Genomic DNA, 22,957 nt, shown 5'->3' with positions numbered 1-22,957 from the left:
TGTAGGGTTTTAATTAGGAGCTAATTGCACCGTTCTTGGCCTTTGCCTGAGCTCTACTGAGATCATGAAGGGAGTTAGGGTTTGGTGCAACAGCATTGGCACTGGTACTGTTAGGGTTTGATCCACTGGAGGTGGCTTGTTGCTTCTGTTTGATCTGAGCTAACAGAGCTTCGTTCTCTTCTTTGAGCATGTTCGCCTTCTTCCTCAACCTCTCGTTTTCCTGCATGATGCAGTAGTTCTCCAACCATAGCTTCTTGGCTTTCTCTATGCTTCCCTCCAAACCTGATCGCAATTAAAGAATTAAACACAGTTTAATACACATATGTAAGTATCATGTTAATTATCTGAAGAAGGAATATATATCAAATTATTAAACAAAATTTCAAAGATTAATAGTTAGAGTAACTATATATATATTGACGAGTGTGTGTGTGTGTGTCAGTGTGTAGCATCAGTGCATGTGCATCACCCAACAAATAAAGATGGTCAAAGTAATGAACTTAACATAAAATATTAAACAGTGCCAGGTTTTCAATTTAATCACCTAACCTTTCTCCGACATGGTGGGCCCACAGATGATATATATTTGCAGAAAACAATAAATTACTTGAAGTTGAGTTTGGGATGGGACCTACAGGGGTGGGTCGATCTGAGGGGCTATTTATAGGCTCAAATAATTAGCTCAAACCCTGAACGCAAGATCTCTCTCTCTAAATTCAGGGGGTTGGGATTATTGATGCTTGCAAATGATGAAGTTGGCAATGGCAGGTGCCAGGTGGCATCACGCTTCGTGCCTAGCTGGGGGTACTTTTGGTATCTAACTGTTCAAATCATGATTTATCACCGTTTAGATAGATATCACAAATAGTTTGGTTCTAAGATGCATACGCAATGATCGATATTCAACGATTTCTCTATTACATGCATGTATTCTAGAATTCTCAGCGCTATATATATATATATATATATATATAAACTATATAGAAGTTTTATAAGAAATCTTAAAATTTTGAATCTAAGTAGATATTTATGCAAAATGTGGCTAATAATTGTGACAATCCTTAGGCATTATGAGTACTAATTTACATGTTTTCCAAACCACAAAACATATTCAAAGCAATTAAGCACGTATCGCCTTTAATTTTTTTTCTTTTTACACATTGCATAAAAGTAATGGATTCGATCCTCTTGCGTAATTCTTTTTGGACCATGAATAATGAAATATATAATATACGGGCATCCTATATTAGTTCGAGAATAAATTTTTGATATGTAATTTTTAGCGGAGTAAACATTTTCTAGTTGCAATTAATTATGTACAAAGTTTTATCTGTTATCTTTCTAATTGAACAAGTTTCAAGAAAAAAACTGGACAAAGAAATTAAATATGATTGCTTCATAAAAATTGTTTGATCAAGCTATTTTGATTCTCTTTTTTTTTTGAAAACCTTCGCAGGATCTATTTTGATTCTCAATTGTTCTTTTTCTGGCCTCCCAAATAGGAAGAGATAGATGCGTAAATATGGAAAAAAAAATACTGCCTAAGATACTTTAGAATTTTTTAACCCTCATTTTTCTTAACTATTATTTTGATCCAGGATATGGTTTTAATAAAGCATATAGATATTTTTAAGGGGGATATTATTTCCTGGGGGGTTTTGTGGAATATATGTGGGCCCCGTTGGATTTTGTAATTAACTGCTGAGATAGTGATCAGGATTTTTCTCATAAAATTATAACCATTAATTACAATCATAGCATATCATTACTCCTATCTAACCGTTGGCTATATATTTGCGTATGGGGGTTACTGTTTATTAGATGAAAGCAAGGATCGAGAGATAGCGTGTTTAAATTAATTGAGATAGCGTGTCAGCTAAACGGGCCCCAATGAAAATCTTTACTACTTATTCAATTATTCTATGACAATAATATTATAACGCACTTATCACTTGTTAATATTTGTCTATCATCCCACACATCAAATATACAAGTCAAGAAAAAGTTTTATTCGGTGTCAACTTTTGCAACAATGTGTTGGTTCATCATTTAATAATCTAGAAGTTCAAATTTACTCAAAATAATTATCTATGTAGGGTTTGATGCTTATTAATATTTTGTTAACTAAAGCTCAAGTTTTCAATATATTTAATTTTAAAAAAGTATCACAAATGTTTTTAATTCGAGTAATTCAAATCACCAGTTTTGTTATCAAATTCCCAAATCATTTGTAACCACTAAATTGTTCATCTCATGGCCTAATTAGCTAGCTACAAAAAGCAAACAAAAGCTCAATAGGAATTCCAACCCATTGATGATCAATTTTCCATTGAATCTCATCTAAAATATATATTCCCTAAAATATATCGTAGCCGAACATTTCCAAGTACAAATGGTGAGATTTAGACAGTCGATGTCGATCTAGAAGGTTGAGGTTTTAAGAAGGTCTTGAATTTCATAAAGAAACAAGATCGATATTTAAAAATAAATAAATTGGGCTGTATTGTTTCACGCAGATTATAAGCAACTTCAACCTTATTTTACCTCACATGACCTTCACTTAGCAATTATCCTCAGTGTGCTTGTGTAGATGGAAGAACATATCCTATATATTGATTTTAAAGGTTCATATATTAAAGGTCAATTGGTAACTTCAGCCTAATTTTACCTCACATAACCTTCCTATTGACATTGAAGATTAAAATGACTTTAAAAATCACAGACTGTAAACTTTCTAATTAATTAAATTATAAACATATGATGAAATAAATATGAACAGTCTAAAATTCTCGTAGTGTGCTTGAACATCACATTAAATTGTACGATCTCATCTATTATTTATGCTTGTACTTTTTGAACGTTTGATACAATTTGTTCCAATATACCCGGTCTTTGTACAGAGAATTTTGCAACAAGTAAGAGGAAAGTTTGTTTACATTTTCTTTGATTGATATCTTGATTGGGTCATGGCAGGGGGTAAGATAAGGTGGCGGCATGACAAGGTATGGACCTGACGGGTTCCTTTGAAGGTACAAATCTTTGAAACAAAAGGATTCTTACTCATGATCAGATCAAATGGCTAGAAGGGAATTAACAGTGATTTGCCATATGTTATGTGCAATACATGTGCACGCAAGACCGCTAGACATTTGCTTTTTGAGTGCTCATATGCAAGGTCAATTTGGAACTGGATGGCTACCCGATATGCTTACCAACTGATGGTACTAGGAGACTCGGTGGAACACACATGGGAAAAGTCTTTGCAAGAGGCCAGAGGGTGGGTATGCATACTCAGAGGGAGTGGATAGTATGGTTCAGTGTCATGCATGGTTTGGTTCGTGTGAAAGCAAAGAAATGAGAAGACATTTAGAGACAAAGCCATGCCGCCTATAGTTCTGATGGAGAGAATTCACGAGGGGTTGTTGTGGATGAGACATTGCAAAGGAAGTATGAAGTAGAGATCAAAGGTTGTTGTGCGTAGACTTTTTTACTTCTATTGTATTATTGATTAGTAGCTTCTACCAACATTTAAAAAAAAAAGAAAAGATACCTTGATTGGGTCTCAATTACATCTTAAAAATATTAATACTTTACTTCAATCTCCTTTCTGTGATCAATATGTCAAATCACTAATAAATTCCACAATGACCAAAAATTACAAAGATATTACCAAATCATCTCCCAAATAAAAAAGAAAAACAAACAAAACAAACTATCCAATCTTATAGATATACTATATATCAGACATTCTCATAATCTTAATGTACTTGTCTCACTATCTAACATTCACTTATATCCCAAGAAGATTCAGAGGATTTTCTTGCAGATATAGCAATTATTGATTCGACTACACTTGTCACTGCCTTTTGCTCTATCAGAATAGCCTCTTGGATCTCCTTCAAGACTTCCGAAATCGACGGCCTCTCCATTCCTCTTGGTTTTACACACATCACCGCAACTTCCGCGATTTTCCATATTGAATATATATCATATGTTGGTTCTAGAGACCTATCTATGATGGCGTGTATGTTACCGTTTTGTATATAATCTCTTGCCTGACAAAAAGGTGCTTTTCAATTAGCACAACTTATTTTTGTAATTTCAATTACTATTACTATACAAGGGACCTAGGTTATGATGATCAGAGTGCATAACGGTATGTACCTGACAATATAGTTTTGTACCGAACCCAAGGTTTTTAAGGTAGTTTCTTGTAAACGCTTGGGTTAACAAGGGAAATTAAGGAGGAATTTCATTACTATATGTGTAAACTTGCTTGTAGGAAGTTTCTGAATTACAATTCAACAAAAAAAAGTACGTTATTTGGTTTTATTGAAACAATTGGTCCAAAGAATAGAATGAGGAGGAAATTTTTAAAAGTTGACAATGGTTAAAAAGATATATACTAACCCATTCAGCTATATTCTTAAAATCTTCACCAAAATGCTTCATTACTTAGTGTCGGCCATGAGCTTAGCTCTCATGTTCTTGTCTAACAATATATTGCTGCTCTTTAAATCTTTGTGTATTATTTGTGGCGAGCAACCTGTGTGAAGGTACTCTATACCTAAATTAAGGAAACAAAATAATGCAAATGTCAAACTAGAAAATAAAAGCATAATTTCTTCAAGTGCATATTGTTATTTGAGGTAAAATGAAGGTCATTCCTTCTAATTTAAAACATTTAAAAGAGATCATCCACACAGAGAGTATATTCTTAACCACTATGTCAAAGAAAATTTCTCTTAAAATGCATATTGTGCCAAAGGGAACAATATTTTTTTTTTTTGTTATAAATTATTTTTCACCGAAGTATTAACTTAATTAATTGGGGAACCAAACCTTTAGCCACGTCTTTGGCTATCTCAATTCGTTTGACCCAACTAGAGATCTTCTTCTCTGGAGGTCCTGGCAATATTTTTCATTATATATTTATCAAAACAAAAATAATGATAATCTATAATACATTTTTATTTATGTATGAAAATATGAAATAATGTTGTGAAATGTGTGACGTACCATGCAGAAGCTCATCTAATTAAGGTTTCCTCATGCATGAATTCATACACAAGTATATTACTGTCATCTCGTTGACTATATCCTAAAAATTTCACCAGGTGCTTATGGTGTATCCTTGACAGCATAGTTACCTTAAGAGTGAGAGTAAGATAGAGCACGCCAGATATTAGAGTTGCGTAATGTTGTCTATTAATCATGTAAACTAGTTTGTTTAATTCAGACAAAAAGAAACGACCCTGTGCTGGCATTACCTAGACATATAAAGTAATAATTACTAAACTAAATTAAATAACAATCAGATCCAGTACCAGTGTGAAGGTTACAGTTCATGTACATTTCTAAACCCTCCAGTGACCAAAATCATTATTGAACCAGTAATTGCATGTTAAACTGGTATATATGCAATCTCAACATATACATACCTCATTTATGAACTGAGCCGAAGTCACCCTTTCCTATTACCTTCTCAAAATTTTTAGTTGCATCTTCAATTTCCGACAAGTCAAATCTATGTGCTTGTTCACTTTTTAATTTGCTCAGTAAATTTAACTGAAAAATTGGCAAACGTCCCATTTTACCTGAAACAAATCAAATGAAAGAACAATTTCTGTTAAAGAAACTCAAGAGTAAAGATATATAAACTTCAGGAAAAATATTCACATTCACATAGCACTAAATCTGACAAAGAACCCTAATTAAGAATACATGAAGTCAAAATAACTCAGAATATATAAAGTAAAAAGCCATTTTGTCTGCATCTAATACGGTTATAATCTTTTTTTTTTGAAGGACAGCTGGCAAGTAGCCGGCTGGCAATATATTAATAAAAAAAAATATTTACATAATGTTTTTGCTTTATCATTGTACTATTAACTAGTAAATAACACGCTAAGCCACCCGGTGAAGGACCATAAAACTGGAAGTTAATACGGTTATAATCATGATTGACTTAGGGAGTTAGCTGTTGTTAATTAAACCATAAAACTGGAAGTAAGCACTAAAACAATAAAAGAAGCTTTACGTTGTCTAAAAAATTTACCACTTATTCTCCCCTTTTTCTTGTAACACAAACAGCATGCTGCAAGAAATAAAAGCAGCACTACGGCACCTACTTTAGACAAGATAATGAGAAAATTGTTCTTTGCTTCTCTGCTCGGGTGGAGACCTGGATTTCCTAAAAAGCTATGCAATAAATGAGAAGTAGATATGTTAACAATATTCGGTTCACATTTCCTTTTCCTGCCACTACAGCAGGAAGAACTTTCAGCGACCGGATTTCCGGTCGCTGAAAGTATGGGCGCCGGTCGCAGAAAGTATATACGGTCGCTGATAGCTTATCCCGGTCGCAGACAGTACGGTCGCAGAAAGCATGGTCGCAGATAATCATCTGCTGACGTCAACGGTCTCTGAATGACGTCAGCCGGTCGCTGATAGTATTTTCTGCGACCTTTTTTTTTCGTCGCTGTTTTTTTTGATGACGTCAGAAAAAGGTTTCTGCGACGACAATCCCGGTCGCTGAAAGTTTTAAAAACGGTCTCTGAAAGTTTTTTCCTGACGTCATAATATTATTTCTGCGACCAAAATAACGTTCAGAAAACGGTCTCTGATAAAATATTCCGGTCGCAGATACTTTCTTTTAGGTTTTTGATATTTTTTTTTGTTATTTATATTTGCACCATTTAATTAATTGGTACCACACGTACCAACGTATAACATAAATCAGAACACAAACATAAATCACGATACACAAACAACATAACGATCGCATACAACGTACATCATAACATAAACAAATATAAATATAAAGATCAGGAAACTGTATATCTAATGAAATGTAAATATCCGAATAACATAAGCAGTAGGAGCACAAACAATAAACAGTATCATCTAACAAGATATAAATATATAAATCCTAAGCAGTACCATCACCGCCAACATCCGACCAATGCCCCTCGTCGTCATCGCTGTCATCATCCTCGTCATCCTGAGCGGGCATCGAGGCCGGCTGTGAGCCCGAACCTCCCTGTGAGATTGTAAGAAAGTATTTTAGATAATTATGATTTAGGGTTTAGAGTTCACAATTAAAATACACTTAAATATCGGCTTTCGTACCGAAGAAGCTCTGAACCGAGCCTCCAACCGAGCGTCCACCTGAGCCTCGATTTGAGCCTCCATCTTAGCAAGTAGTCGGGAAGATATCCTCTCAACATCTTCTTCTGTGAGATTCGTCGATGGAGGCATAGAAGAATATGACTGTGACGAGTGCGATCGAGCACTGCTAGACCCACCAGGGCGATACATGCCTCTTGACTTCCCTGAAACATTAAAAGTAAGACAATTAGTATTATCTGACAAAACAAATAATAAATTTAAAATTTCAAAGAATTTTTATTTTACCTAGAGCACCAAGACCATAGTTATCGCCGTGGGAATTCTGATCATCAACACCCGTAGAGTACCAGAGGTCGGCGTCGTATGCAGGCCATGTGCCTCGATCCGCTCCATACTTCTCCGTCATAGCTTTCTCATATTTTAGCTGCAAATTTTGTAAAATATAAGAATAATGTTATGTACAACTGGAACCAATTGGTGTAATCTAAACGATTCAAAAGTATTATTACCTGTGCGTTTTTAGCCTTAACATTAATGTATTCCCCCGTCAGCTTTCTCGTATGAGTAGGCTGGAACAACTCATCCGACCATCTGGGTTCGCGCCCTTGTGTTTGCTCCTGTTAAGAATTTGAAAAATCATTTCATTTAAAAAAAGATTATTAAAGTTAGATCGATTAGAATCAATTCGAATGAAAATAAATTAATTTAATGGAAAACAACTTACGAAGCGCTGTTTGTGAACAAGCATGTTCACAGAGCCCGTCGAAGCCCCTGCACCTTCAGCACTGGCCCTATTTTCTGCATTACGCTGGCTCCGACTAGCAAAAGCGTCACTGCACCAATGATCGACGAGTCCGGGCCAGTACGCTGGCTGGATCCAGGCGTCGTAGGGGCGAGGAGCAGCCCCACGCTCCTTCCACTCGAGCATGGACTCTCCGTACGACTTTTTTGCTGCCGCTTTGCATTTATTCAGCATATCCTGAAGCCGTACATCAGCTATCTTTCTAAATACACTCCATGCATCCGTCAAAGGTATATCCGGATGAAACTGATCAAAATGGAAGCCACGTGATTCATATTCACATCTTATATGAAGCCACGTGATTCATATGTCTAGTATGCTGTTTTATTTTTGTATAGTATGCTGTTTTATTTTTGAAAAGTCTAACTTTGAAAATAGTTAGAAAATAGCACAAAAATCCAAATGGAGAAAACTTCGGCTCTAAACCACTTGTTTTTCTGTCCTCTATCTAACTGTGTAGGTGGATTTTGGATTTGGACTTTTGATCAGCCTGCACTGGCTGATCTGTCACAGGAGGTCAAGAAGGGATCTTAGCCAACTTATTATATATATTCTAACTTTACTATTCCTATATAAATATTTGACTATACATATATAGTAATAGAGGGCATAGATGAAAATAATAGTCAAGGAGGAGAGGAGAGGCGCAGATCAATACCTCAATCTAGTCGTTGAGATCGGGAAGGGAAGGGCGCGGTGATCCTTCTTCTTCCAACAACACCTTCTTTTCCTATGAGATATTAACAAACAAAAGGACTAAGCAAAAGACTACTTTAATAATTACTTTAGCATTCTCACATCAAACCGAAACAGAGAGGAGGTGCCATTTTATAGCAAATACTACTTTTAATCATTTCAATAAATATGAAAATTGGCTGCCATTTAAAGTTCAATTTACTCAATAAAAACAAAAATCATCTTTCAAAGCCTTTGTTATCAAAATAATATAAGTTAAACTTATATATATATATGGTTGCAAAATCAAATGATTCACTTATTATAATCAACTTAATTTTACTGAAAATTAAGTTCATAGCTACATATATATAACAGCTAGCTACCTTACTGTAGCTTATGGGTTGAGCATATATAAAAGGAACAAAAGCATGGGTACAGAGAAGTAACTATATAGAACCATACCATGCATTTGCGATTGCCTAAATAAATTAAGTTTATAAACAATATTGATGAAGTAACTGTATACAACCATATATACCATGCATTTCATTTATAAGAACTGGTCTGGTCTGGTCTGGTCTTCACAAAAAAAAAATGTCAGAAACCAGCAAAGACTGAGCATCTGTTCTATCAGGTGTATGTACACCCAAAAAGAAAAAAGAAAAAAAAATCAGTAGAGACTGAGTCATACCAGCATACCAGGTAATACCAGAAAAAATTCAGAAAAAAAACCCATAATACCAGAAAACTGGTACAAACAAAAACCATAAACCAAGAAAAATCTATTCTTATCAGATTTATACAATAAAACCATAAATCAAGAAAAATCATGCCGTGATAACCAAAAAAAAAAAAATTGAGCAATCGATTTACCTGATCAGAGCCTTCGATCCTTCCCTCTGCTAGTTCACCTGCCAGCTGCCGCCTCGTTTGTCTTTGCACAGCCTTCGATTCTTCCCTCTAACCACGAATTGAAAAAACCAACTTAACTATGAGAAAAGCAGAGAGCAGAGAATAGCTAGCCCGATTGAGAGAAAATCAAACCTAAACAGCGAGATTTGAGCAGATAAATTCGAATTAGGGAAGAACGGCACGGGGAAGAAAAAACGTGGGGCTGTGGCTAACAAACGCGGAGCAGAGAAATTCCTAGTGGCGACGATCGATATCCAGTGGCGCGACGGTGCAGAACAAAGGTTTGGCGATCAATTTCAGAAAGGAGAAGGAGGTTTGGGCGCGCGAATAAGGGTTTTGGGGCGTCGCTGACGGAGAAGAAGGGTTAATTTGGGCGCGTGAATAAGGGTTTTGGGGCGTCACTGGCGCCTTATTTTTTTTTAGCGAAAAAAGATACTTTCAGCGACCGGCGAAACACACGGTCGCAGATATGGTCGCTGAAAAAGTGCTGGTCGCCTCTGAATTTTCCTTTTCTTTTTTTTTGGGAAAAAATCGACTATCTGCGACCGGCGTCAGCACCGGCCGTTGATACCGGTCGCAGAAAAGCTGTTCTGCTGTAGTGTGCTTTTGGTAAAAGAAAATAAGCAAAAAAAAAAAAATATATATATATATATATATATATATATATATATATATAAATTAGCAATAAATAAACATGTAATAAAAATGGAAAATACATACTTCAAAACAACATTTTTCCTAAGAAGTCCCTTTGGTATTGCTCCAGACAATTTGTTGTGCTGTACATACCTGCAAATGTTTATGTATTATATATGAAAACGCTTTTTAAATAAATAGTAAAACTTTGTTTCCCATAAAATTTCGTTATTATTTTGAATAAGATCAAAATTTTGATATTTACATGAGCATGTCAAATTTAGCAACTTGGATCAACCGTTCGGACATGATAATGCATAATCCGAACTGTTAGTATTTTGAACAAAAATGTGAATTTATTTTTTGGGTAAAGGTTGGAGATCAAGACACTCAACAATTTAATATCTACAAAAGATTTCTCCATCTGGGTTTCGAACCTGTGACCTTCTACACAGAGGGGATTGCCTTTGTCACTACATCAAAAACTAGTTCTCAAAACATTTTTTCCCTTTTACTTTAGTAGCAAAGTCCTTTTCTTTCTTTTTCCCCTTTTGACAAAATATTCATTGGACAAAACATTTCAACTGCTTAAATTTTTTTCAGATTGTTCTTTTTCTCGGAAAAAAAGGGGTATTGAGTGAGGATATACATAACTTGCTTCTATTGGAATATAATAGAAGCTATCGAAGAGTGCTGAAGATACATAAGTTGAAGTTGCTAATTAGAAACACAACTTACAATTCCTTTAGATTTGGGAGGTTGGCCAATGATGATCAGTAAGCCCATTATTTTCAAGGTGACTGCAAAAGAACAAAATATATGCATATATCAATCTATATAGGATGCTTTAACTTATCGTCTTATTTGAAAACAAAGTTAGAAATATCTGTTTTCTTACATAATTTGTAAATTCGGGCATCCATTAAAGTCAGGTATTGAACCAATAAGTGAATTGCCATTAAGGTACCTGCATTATAAGTTTAATTCCAGTGAGCTGAAAACTAAAAAGTACATCAAAGCAGATTTTATAAAGAGAAAAGGTTTCTGTCCACTGGGTTTTATCCTTTGCCCCGTTTCTTTTGCATCCAGATCTGATCTCGACAGAAACATACTTTCTGCTCTTTCCGAAATCTCTCTTCCGATCATCAAATCATCACATCGACCTTTACTTTTGCCTCTAAAACACCATTGCAAGATCGAATATGAAGAATCAATGAAGAATTGATGCTAACTTGGTCGACAATGGAGCAAGAGGAAGAGAGGGACGAAGGGGCCCTTGACAACGACATTAACTTGCTCAGAGAAGAACTGTCACACCCCAAACCAGGAATTCTGGATTAAGGTGTGATCAACCTCGCCTCGTGCTTAATTAATCATTAAGCACACAAGGCTAATCATAAATAATAAATCAAACAGCAGCGGAAGCATAATAATATCAATATCAAGCATCAGTCACATAGCAAATAAATAAACATACACATACATAACATATAATTCGATCCATCTCGGATCCAAATAACACCATCTATAGAAGGGAATACATGATCTATCGAGCCCGTATATATAACACAGGAAATACGGGACTCGTAAACCTAATCAAAAACCTAATCCTAACTAGGTCAAGTGGTGTGGTCCTCGGGGACAACTCCTGACATCTCCTGCTGCGGACCACCAGAACCTGTACCTAAAACCCACGAAACAACTTGTGGGTGAGCGACGAATCGCCCAGTATGTGACCCAGAATTATCCCCTTAGGGATCCTCTACGGTCAAAGCACTTTTATTTATATAAATTTCGTACAATTATGAATGCAATTAAATATGCACAAGTGTAAACCTATCTCAATATCTAATAGTCATAAAACACTTTTAATTAATGCCATGATGTGATTGTTCTAATATGCCAACATGCAAAATAAACCCAAAGTTAAAAATACAATATCAGATAGTAATCAATTCGGAGTCCAGTACCAAAGAGTGGTGAATCTCTGTAGTCTCTGTAGCTAACCGTCAGCGAAATCCATGGGATCCGCGTATGCTCCAAACTGCAGGTCAGCCGGATCAGCCCACGGATCAGACTCGTACGGGATCTGCTGATCTAAAATTACGTAATTACAACCAATTAGATTATACGTTAAATTATTCTAACCCTCGTCCCAACTAATGTGTTTTTAGGAGTATTGTCGATTATTTCGATTTTATAAAATTTACCAATTCATGCCATCGCACTTAGCATAAATCTTAATTTATAATTCCATAAGATATTGATCATTCACTTTGATCTTAATTAACCAAATTTTAATCTAAACTAATTTATAGTTTTAATAATCTAATTTGAAGATATAGTGCTTATAAATTTTCCAATGTTGAAATATTCGCAAAAATAATTATTCGCGGGTGACGGTAAATTAAACGTGTTTTACTTAATTATTTTATTCTAATTTTCTATCTACTTTGATTTATTTTAAATGAACTACAATTAATTTTAGTCGTTCGATACGCGGTTTCGAAAGCTAATTTATGATTTAAAATTCCTAAGTCTACTATTTTAATTAAAATGTGTATTTGTATAATTATAACTAAATTTTGTATTTTAGTTTAGTATAGTTATTTTATATTTTAAATGCGTAATTTGATTATAAAATTTTAAAGTGAAACCTTTAACTAAGTTATGTGTTTTGAATTATTTCTACTTAAATCGCGCAATTCGTTATTTTATTACTATTCAAATTTTATGTTTTTCGTCATTTCGAATCTACGCATAAATTAATATTTCATTGTTTATGTTTTAAAAATACTTAAATATTATAAAACATTTAAAACTTATTTCATTTAAACTTTTAATTTATTTAAATGTGTTGGGTGTTTTAATTTGGTTTGTTTCGGGATCATACAGGTGTCCAATCGGATTATTTTAGTATCTGCTCAAATTATGTTATGAGCTATCATCGAGGCATCAAGACCCTGGACGGTATAATCATTTCCCGAGCTAGTTTAAGTTTACGTAAGCATCCGATTTTAATTCGATTCATTATAAAACTTAAACTTTTAAAATCGCTTCTTATCCGACAATTACGCATCTTGGCTTTTAAACCAAATACCATAATTTAATACAAATGTCAAAGTCAAATTTCAATTTCTTTTACATTCTAGGATTGGACCCAAATATGCACCATATACATATCATGTCATTAATCAAACCAATTCAAAGGCCCAATCATTTAAACTATTTTATTTTCAAGCCCATTTCACTAAGGCCCAAAACAATCAACCATTTTAATTTAATTCAAGTATAGCCCAACAGCAAAGTCACGGCCACAATTCCATACAAATTCACATCTTTTTCATATTGGCCCTTAATCAACATAATTTCACACAAGAGCATATACTTTGCAATTCAACCCTTCATCTTAATTAATTTATTTATGGGCCCCTGTCAGTTCAATATTATGGTAAACATACAAGACAGGCTAGACAGCTAAGTCACAGCAACACTCAACAGGGAATTCGGTCACACATAAAACCATCACAACAATTCACTAATTTGGGTAATTAGCATCATATAGCTAACCAACAAGGGCAACCGAGAGAGGCAGTAGCAAAAGGGATCAGATAGAGGTCAACAAACACAGCAGGTTAGAAATTCCAGATACGAGGCAGAGGCGGGAAGGGGGAAAGAAAATAACAGGATCAGCACAGCAAATGCTGTACCGGTGCATCACATAATCGGAAAGGCACAACTAGCCTCGATCAATCATCAAAGAAACATTTCAATCGAGTCGCCCCCGGGAAAAACAACAACCCAGCAAGCCTATTTATCTACTCAAAACTGCAACGATCTTAGATAGTCGAAGCAGGTAGAATCAATAAAGTTTGATCCTGTTAACTAATTTTGAGGTAATTTTGTATAGAAATGAAGAAATGATATTATTTCCAACAACGAAGAGCAAACAACAATTCGTGAAGTTCAGTACATTTTGTGCATAATCCCTCTCCACAGGAGTATTAGCCTTATAAAGGCGATCTAAAATGTAAAAGAAAGTAATTAAAATGGATGCATAAAACATTAGATTTATTCTAGGCTGAACACGTCAGCAAAAGAAACTGACGTGGAATAACAAACTTCAGCGGAGGTGGATGAATCGTTATAACAACTCTGGAAATGTCAGTGCCTTTGTCTATTGGTTCCCCTCCAGTTCTCCCTCCTCTCCAATCGTCTCTGTTGTAGGTATTGGACCCATATTGTCAGACTCAGAGACCAACACTGCCCCCTTTTTGCTATCAACTGACAAGGGTCCACTCGCAGAGTCATCGTCAATAAAAGACCCTTGCCCGAACTTCCTGACCCGGCTGCCCTGAGTTCCTTCTTCATTTAAATTGTTCTTCCCAACGGTAACCCCCAAATTCATTCCTGTCCGTTGCACTCCCTCTCCCTTCAGAATATTCATGTCCTCATGAATAAAATTAGGAAATTTGTGATCAATCCACTCATAATCCTCCCAAGTGGCATCCTCCTGAGTCTGATTACGCCAGTGGATCAGCAATTGCACTTGTGCAGCATTCCTCTTCTTCACTATGCGCCTTGCTAGGATCGACAAAGGTTCAAGCTTGTCCTTAGTGTGAGGACCGAGTATGGGTAAAGAAGGTGAAGGTATCTGTCTTTCACCCAATTTCTTTTTGAGCTGTGAGACATGAAACACAGGGTGAATTTGTGAATTTGGTGGTAGGTTTAGTTTATATGTCGATTCCCCAAACTTCTGAATTACCTCAAAGGGTCCATAGAACCTTGAACTGAGTTTCTGGTTCTTCATGCCACTTACTGTAATTTGGCGGTAAGGTTGTAATTTCAGATAAACCCAGTCTCCTACAGCAAAGGTTCTTTCACTCCTGTGTCGATTCTCAACCTTCCTCATTCTGTCTTGAGCTTTTTTCAAGTTGTTTTTCAGCAATGACAGTGCTGATTGCCTGTCTCTCATGACAATGTTTACGGCCTCTACCTGACTTTTGGGTATACTGCCTAGAGCTAACTGGGGAGGGGAATACCCATATAGCCTCAAAAGGAGTACTTTTAATAGCACTATGCCAATTTGAGTTGTACCACCACTCAGCCAATGCCAAGTAATCCTTCCACTTTGACTGTTTATCAAAAACCATCCCTCTCAGGTACTGTTCCAGGCATTGGTTCACCTTTTCAGTCTGGCCATCCGATTGAGGATGATAGGCAGTACTCATATTCAGTTTAACCCTCAACTTTCCCATCAATTCTCCCCAAAACTTGCTGGTAAATGCAGGATCCCTATCTGATACAATATCAGTAGGCAAACCATGCAACCTGTACACTTGTTCCATGAACTCCTGAGCCACACTTGCAGCTGTGTATGGATGCTTAATGGGTATAAAATGTGAGTACTTGGTAAGCCTATCCACAACAACTAGTATGACTTCATAACCCTTGGACTTAGGTAGACCAATAATAAAGTCCATACCTATGCTGCACCATGCTTCCCTTGGTATAGGTAGTGGTTGAATGAGTCCAGGATTTGGCACATGCTCCCCCTTGTTGACCTGACAGTTATGGCATTGCTGTACATGGGTATGCACTGTCTCCTTCATCAAGGGCCAATAGAATGACCTTTTTGCCCTTTGATAAGTAGTCGTAATTCCTGAATAGCCACCCAAACTAGAACCATGCAATTCTTGCAAAATTTTATGCCTCCAATTCTCACCAGAACCCACACAAATCCTGCCTTTATATCTTATCAGTCCTTGAAACTCAGTGTAAGGGAATGTTGCCTCCATAGAACTACTATTCTTCAGCTTTGTTCTCACCTCTTGTATCCATTCATCTCCCTCATAACTCTCATTCAATTCCTCCACCCACCTAGGTATTAGTACACTAACTACCTTTACCTCTCCTGGTGACACCACAACCTCTCCATCTCCTTCTCTCCTTGAAAGAGCATCAGCAACCTTATTTTCAACACCCTTCTTGTACTCAATTCTGTAATTTAGACCCAGCAACTTACTCAAACCTTTGTGTTGCATTGGAGTATTAACCCTTTGTTCCAACAGGTACTTGAGGGCAATTTGGTCAGTTTTGATGATAAATTCTCCTCCCATCACGTAATGCCTCCATTTCTGTACAGCTGTGAATAGGGCCAATAGTTCTTTCTCATAAGTGGATAAGGCTTGACTTTTTACCCCTAACTTCTTACTCAGGAAAGCTACTGGTCTATTGGACTGCATGAGGACAGCACCAATACCATCTTGGCTTGCATCAGTTTCTACCACAAATGGTAGAGTGAAATCTGGAAGCTTGAGAACAGGTGCTTGTACCATAGCTGTTTTCAATTGTTCAAAAGCTTGTTGTGCTGCATTGTCCCATTTAAAAGCATTCTTTTTCAAAAGGTTTGTCAAAGGTTTAGAAATAATTCCATAACCTTGAATGAATTTTCTATAGTAGCCAGTCAATCCCAAAAAACCTCTCAGCCCTTTGATATTTTTTGGAATTGGCTAACTAACCATAGTGGCAATTTTGTTTGGATCAGTTGCTACCCCCTCTTTGGAAATGATGTGACCCAAATATTCAATTTTGTGTACCCCAAACTCACATTTATTTCTCTTAACAAACAATTGCTGATCCTTCAATGTTTGTAAGACAATTTGCAAATGGTGAATGTGAGTATCTAAATCTTTGCTATACACCAAGATATCATCAAAGAAAACTAACACAAACTTTCTGAGAAATGGTTTGAAAATGCTATTCATTAAAGCTTGAAATGTGGCTGGAGCATTAGTTAGCCCAAAGAGCATAACTGTAAACTCATATAACCCCTCATGAGTTTGAAAAGCTGTTTTATGAATATCATTTTCATCCATTCTAATTTGATGGTAACCAGATCTCAAATCTAATTTTGAGAAATAATCAGCACCATGCAACTCATCAAGTAGATCTTCAATGATTGGAATGGGGAATTTATTTTTAATGGTGTTCTCATTGAGTTTTCTGTAGTCTACGCACATCCTCCAGCTGTTATCCTTCTTCTTGACTAGGAGTATGGGTGAAGAGTAAGAACTGATGCTAGGTTGGATGAAAGAATTTTGCAGCAGGTCCTGCACAATTTTCTCAACCTCTCCCTTTTGGTGGTATGAAAGTCTGTAAGGTCTTTGGTTGACAGATTTGGTGTTAGGAAGAAGGGTAATTTTGTGGTCCACTGGCCTTGTTGGAGGGAGTTGTTTTGGTTCAGCAAAGACTTCATGAAACTGGTTCAATAATGTGTTGATTTTTGGGTTCACTTGCAAGGTTTTGTCTTCTTCTCCTTCCTCAATTCTGAATATGTGAGCTAGAAACACTTGGTTACCACTCTTATTCTCCTTCTCCACATTTATAACTCCCTCACAAATTTTTACATCTGCACCCTTGTTACCTGCCAGGAGATTCACCTTTTTACCCTCATACTCCACAACAAAATGCCCTTTCATCAGATTCATTCTAATATCACCTAGACTGGCAATCCAATCGACCCCTAGAATCAACTCATAACCTTGAACCTCCAGAATTCTGAAGTCAGCACAAAAAGGATGACCCTGTATGGTAAAATCAACATTCTTGCACAAACTGTTAGTAACCAACTTCTCTCCAGTAGCACTTCTTACCAGTAGGGTAGTGGTAGTGCTTGTGTCCAGTTTCAGCTCATCAACAACCATGGGATGTATAAAGGAATGAGTAGCACCTGTGTCCACCAATATGCATACTGAAATGTTCCCAATTTGCCCTTTATACTTGGGAGTCCTTCCCCCTCCAGCTTTACTGTCACTGCTCAATGTTGCAATCTCTTCTTCTTCCTCTACATTTTCAGGATTTCCATATTTCACTATTTGCCCTTCTCCTTCGAATTCCCTCTCTTCTTCCTCTTCTTCTTCTTCTTCTCCTTCTAGAGTATGAATCCCTTTATTACATTTGTGCCCTTGCCCCCACTTCTCATTACACTTAAAACACAAGCCTAGAGCCCTTTTCTGGTCTAAGGTCATAGAATTCTGGTTTTTAATAGGAGGTTTGTAATTGGTGTAAGTTTCAGGGGGTTTTCTGTAATTTCCTTCAATAGCCTTGATAGGTTTATTAGGTGCACTGATTTGAGGTCGGAAGTTTGACTGAGTCTGAGGTTTTAAGAAAGTGTACTTCTTTTCAGGAGGGCTTATGGCCACCTCTAATTCCAAGGCCAAGTTGAAAGCTTCATTCAGTGTTTAAGGCTTAAACAAGTTCATGGAATTCTGTATTTCCTCTTTCAATCCACAAACGAAACTCCATACAAAGAAGTATTCGTTTCTTATCCCCGTTTCAATGAGCAATCTAGATTTAGCCCTTTGAAATTCCCTTATGAATTCATCTACTGAATGAGTTTGTTGTACCTTTTTAAACTGCACCACAGGATTCAAATGACTCCTCCTCTTGAATCGCTCAAAAACAGCATTCACTAATGCCTGCCAATTCGAGTTTGGAAACTCAACCCGATAACACTCATACCATTCCTCAGCATCTCCTGTGAAATGTCTGGTTGCCATACCCACCTTGTACACTTCTGCTGTCTGGTAGTAATTAAAATAGAAATTACTTTGTTCTAACCACTCACTTGCTTTGCTCCCATCAAAAACAGGCAAATCGATGTGTGGCATGAAACCTCTTGTCATCTGACCATTCTCTACAGTTCGATTCTGCCTTCTATTGTCACTATGCCCCTCACCTTCATCGTCAGGATGTGGATCAGGTCCCTCCTTCTCGTTAACACGAAAGAACCGATCAGTTCGGTGTGCCTGATTGCTGTGCTGCCCATTATCACTACTCCTATCCAATACCAGTGATCTGATCATACCCGTTAACTCTCTGAACTCGGTACGCAACCCATTTAGCTGATTTGCTTGATCTTGGAACTGAGCTTGAATCTGATCATCGCGGTTTTGCTGAGATATCTGAATATCTCTAGTGTACTGTGTCAATCGATCGTTCAAGGCTATCAGATCTAACGAGATCTTTTCGGGTGGTTCGTTAGTACGCTGTTTTGGCGGCATCGTCTTCTATAGCTGACACTCCCCAGATGTGGCCAACCTGGCTCTGATACCAGAACTGCAACGATCTTAGATAGTCGAAGCAGGTAGAATCAATAAAGTTTGATCCTGTTAACTAATTTTGAGGTAATTTTGTATAGAAATGAAGAAATGATATTATTTCCAACAACGAAGAGCAAACAGCAATTCGTGAAGTTCAGTACATTTTTTGCATAATCCCTCCCCACAGGAGTATTAGCCTTATAAAGGCGATCTAAAATGTAAAAGAAAGTAATTAAAATGGATGCATAAAACATTAGATTTATTCTAGGCTGAACACGTCAGCAAAAGAAACTGACGTGGAATAACAAACTTCAGCGGAGGTGGATGAATCGTTATAACAACTCTGGAAATGTCAGTGCCTTTGTCTATTGGTTCCCCTCCAGTTCTCCCTCCTCTCCAATCGTCTCTGTTGCAGGTATTGGACCCATATTGTCAGACTCAGAGACCAACACTGCCCCCTTTTTGCTATCAACTGACAAGGGTCCACTCGCAGAGTCATCGTCAATAAAAGACCCTTGCCCGAACTTCCTGACCCGGCTGCCCTGAGTTCCTTCTTCATTTAAATTGTTCTTCCCAACGGTAACCCCCAAATTCATTCCTGTCCGTTGCAAAAACCTGACATCATACACAATCAAATGAACAAGATAAATCGAAATTTACCCGAATTGAGCTAGTACAAGAGGGGGATGGCAAAAACGGCCGGTTCCAAGCCTCGCTTGCCCTTCGGCCGTCCAAAGATATCAACGAAAGAAGCCAACAGCATCACCGTCAAGATTGCAACAATCGACACAATCCACTGAATTTTGCACTCACAGAACCGAGCAGACAAGGAAAAATGGAAGCAAAGAGAATAGAGGGGGGGAGAGAGTTCTCAACACATGAGTAAGGCAAAAGGAGAGAGAACCACACAAGCCTCAATCAACAAGATATAGGGGTGGGAATTACCAACCTTCTGCCAAGGAATGGAACAAGGCAACCAAAGTCGCAAGGGGGCGTGGGTTTCACTGACAGCCGACGAGACGGGCTCGTACGGAGAAGAGAGAAATCGGGGGTACTCAAACTCGGAGTTCTTCTCCAGGAGGTAAGGAAAAGGAGAGAGGGAGTACGGAGTGGGGTCGAAGAGTCAGAGGAAGAATCGAGAGGGGTGGGTTAGGGTTGCAGTGAAACAAGGAGAGGAGAGGCGCCTGCCTCTATCTCACGTGGAAAGGAGAAGAAGGGGAACGGTAGGAGAGAAAGAAAATAAAATAGAGAGGGTCGGCTTTAAGATTTGTGTTAAACGTATTTAAACGGATTAAGATTTTCCAAAAGTCACGCAGAATGAGATATCTCAGAGGGTGTGAATTTCTTTTAAGAGTGGACCCGAAAATTGGATTAAATGGGGTTAATTTCTCATTTTCAATTACATTCAAAAATCAAAGGATAAGATGGTTTCAGGATTCGTGCTAGGTCAAGATCAAAGGGTTCTAAATTTTTGGAAGTTATATAACTTGATCGTTTGATCTAAAAATTACGTTTCCTTTATAAATTTGAATCGAGCTTTCGTAATATATTTGCATAATGTCGTATGAATATTTTCAAGTGTTTATAATTTGATTTTAGAATCCAAATTATTTAATATTAATTAGTATATACATATATTTATTTTACATGAATCAATTTAATTTGGTTTATTTTCTTTCTTAAGTTTCACGATTGTAACGAATTTTCGATTTACTAGTTTACCGAACAACTATGATTTTCTTTATAGTGTTATATTTTATTTTATTTTTAAATCTCTAAATTTTAAAGTACATAATTTCATAATTCATTTATATTTCAAAATTTTAGTTTCGTTTTAAATAATTAGATTAATCGGATCGATCATTAATTTAGTTAGAGTTTTTTTTTTATTTAGTGCAAAGATCAATGTAGCAATTAATCGCGTTTTAAAATTTCGGAATATAACAAGAACGGTCTAGAGCATAATCGGGATATTTTACAGTATTCACTTTGTAGTTTTACAGTATACAAGATTCAATTTTACTGTATGCAAAATTCAACCCAGTGAACAGATTTTGTTTGTGGTGAACATATTTTTTGTGTGGTGAACAGATTTTTGTTGGACAGATGATGAATGTATGTATAGATTTAGAAATTTTACAGTATACATGGTATTATTTTATGGTTTATATTTTAAAATTTTACAGTATACATGATTTTTGCAGGTTGTAGTTTAAGCTGAAATATAACATTTTTTACATTTTATCTTACAGTATACATGCTATTATTTTATGGTTTAGATTTAGAAATTTTATAGTATACAAGATTCAATTGAAAATTTACAGTATTATTTGAAAATTTTACAGTATACAAGATTCAATTGAAAATTTTACTGTATACAAGATTCAATTTTACAGTATACAAGATTCAATTTTACTGTATACAAGATTTAATTTTACAGTATACAAGATTCAACCCAGTGTAGACGCAAATAACTAACTCTAACTGCCAATAACCGCTAATAACTAACTCTAACTGTCAATAACTTTCTATAACTGCAATTTCCGAAAGTACATTTCTTTTCTCGTTGCAATCTTTTTCTAACTATTATGGGACCACTTCAAATAGTTGCTGGATGTTTTGTGATTAACTGATATATTTTATGTGATATATTGTATAATTATACAGCATGTAGAAGTAATTTTACAGTATTCGCGCAAGTCAAATCTGTGAACAAATGGTGAACAAAAGACTGTGGACAATTAGACGCTTCCTTTTATAAAGGAAGACAAATCAAAATATTTTGAAAAATAAAAAGGACAAAATGCAGTTTCCTAAAACAAACAAACAAAAAATTTAAAAGATAAAAGGAATTTTTTTTTAGCTAATACAAACGATAAAGATGAAAAAAAAATACATATTTAAATTAGAGAAAACAGAAATGAAATGTAGAAGAAATGCTTGTCTTACAGTTCAACCAAGCCTGTTAAGCTTGTCAGTTCCTGAGGAATATTTCCAGTTAAATTCTTCCCAGATAGATCTCTGTTTTGAATTGGAAATAAAAAAATTGAAATAACAAGAGGGTAAGTTTGGGGATTAGTCATGAAAAAGAAAAGATCATATATATGAGCTCGCACACTATAACTGAAATGAATGATTAAGCCATCGGTTGTACTAAAAAGGGCAAAATCTTCAATTTGCCAATAAATGTATGTGAAATCTTTATATTTTTATAGGTGCATACAAACATATTTGAAGTTCTCTGGGTTTAAATGAAAATTTCACCTTTTCTTTTAGGTTGGATGGTGATTACCAACCAAAAATCTGTATAAATCAAATGAATATATTTTACGAGATTTTCAAAAGAAAATAAATTGTGGTAGGTAAGGTCCAATTTAATTAAAGTACCTACATAGAACAAACTAAACACTAAACATTAAGACCAATTAAATTGCACTCTAGCGGGCACTTATTAATAAACAAGTACATAAAATACCTTATTGAAGCATTACTCAGTGCCCCAAAGTTTACTCTAGCAGCCATGAACATGAAGTACTGAGTCTCAAACATGGTATTATGCATAGATCCATTGAACTGCCTAAGCTCAATCTGTATAGTTTTCAGAATCAAATGAATAAATACAAATTGGTCAAATTAGATCAAAAAGTTGGATTTTGAAAACAACTTGTCTCGTATTCAAATTACAGATAAATAA

General features: G+C 36.0%; 1 protein-coding gene and 1 long non-coding RNA gene across 2 annotated transcripts; both read right to left on the bottom strand.

The window, feature by feature from the left end:
- Positions 1-6,083: 6,083 nt before the first annotated feature.
- Positions 6,084-22,284, bottom strand: LOC144561071 (uncharacterized). Its single transcript, XR_013513573.1, has 5 exons — positions 22,213-22,284; positions 11,058-11,126; positions 10,898-10,959; positions 10,244-10,312; positions 6,084-6,201 (listed from the first exon to the last, which is right to left on the bottom strand). It is a non-coding gene; the product is annotated as an uncharacterized LOC144561071 (long non-coding RNA).
- On the bottom strand, positions 6,932-8,126 carry LOC144560813 (uncharacterized). The gene is made up of 5 exons (XM_078310055.1): positions 7,856-8,126; positions 7,641-7,748; positions 7,417-7,555; positions 7,132-7,334; positions 6,932-7,042 (listed from the first exon to the last, which is right to left on the bottom strand). The coding sequence occupies exons 1-5, from the start codon at positions 8,105-8,107 to the stop codon at positions 6,932-6,934; spliced, it is 813 nt and encodes a 270-aa protein (XP_078166181.1). The 5' UTR covers positions 8,108-8,126.
- Positions 22,285-22,957: the final 673 nt, after the last annotated feature.

This window comes from Carex rostrata, chromosome 10, assembly GCF_964058835.1.
Source record: "Carex rostrata chromosome 10, lpCarRost1.2, whole genome shotgun sequence".
Taxonomy (NCBI): domain Eukaryota; kingdom Viridiplantae; phylum Streptophyta; class Magnoliopsida; order Poales; family Cyperaceae; genus Carex; species Carex rostrata.
The sequence above is the reverse complement of the archived record's forward strand: the minus strand, read 5'-3'. Positions and strand labels throughout refer to the sequence as shown.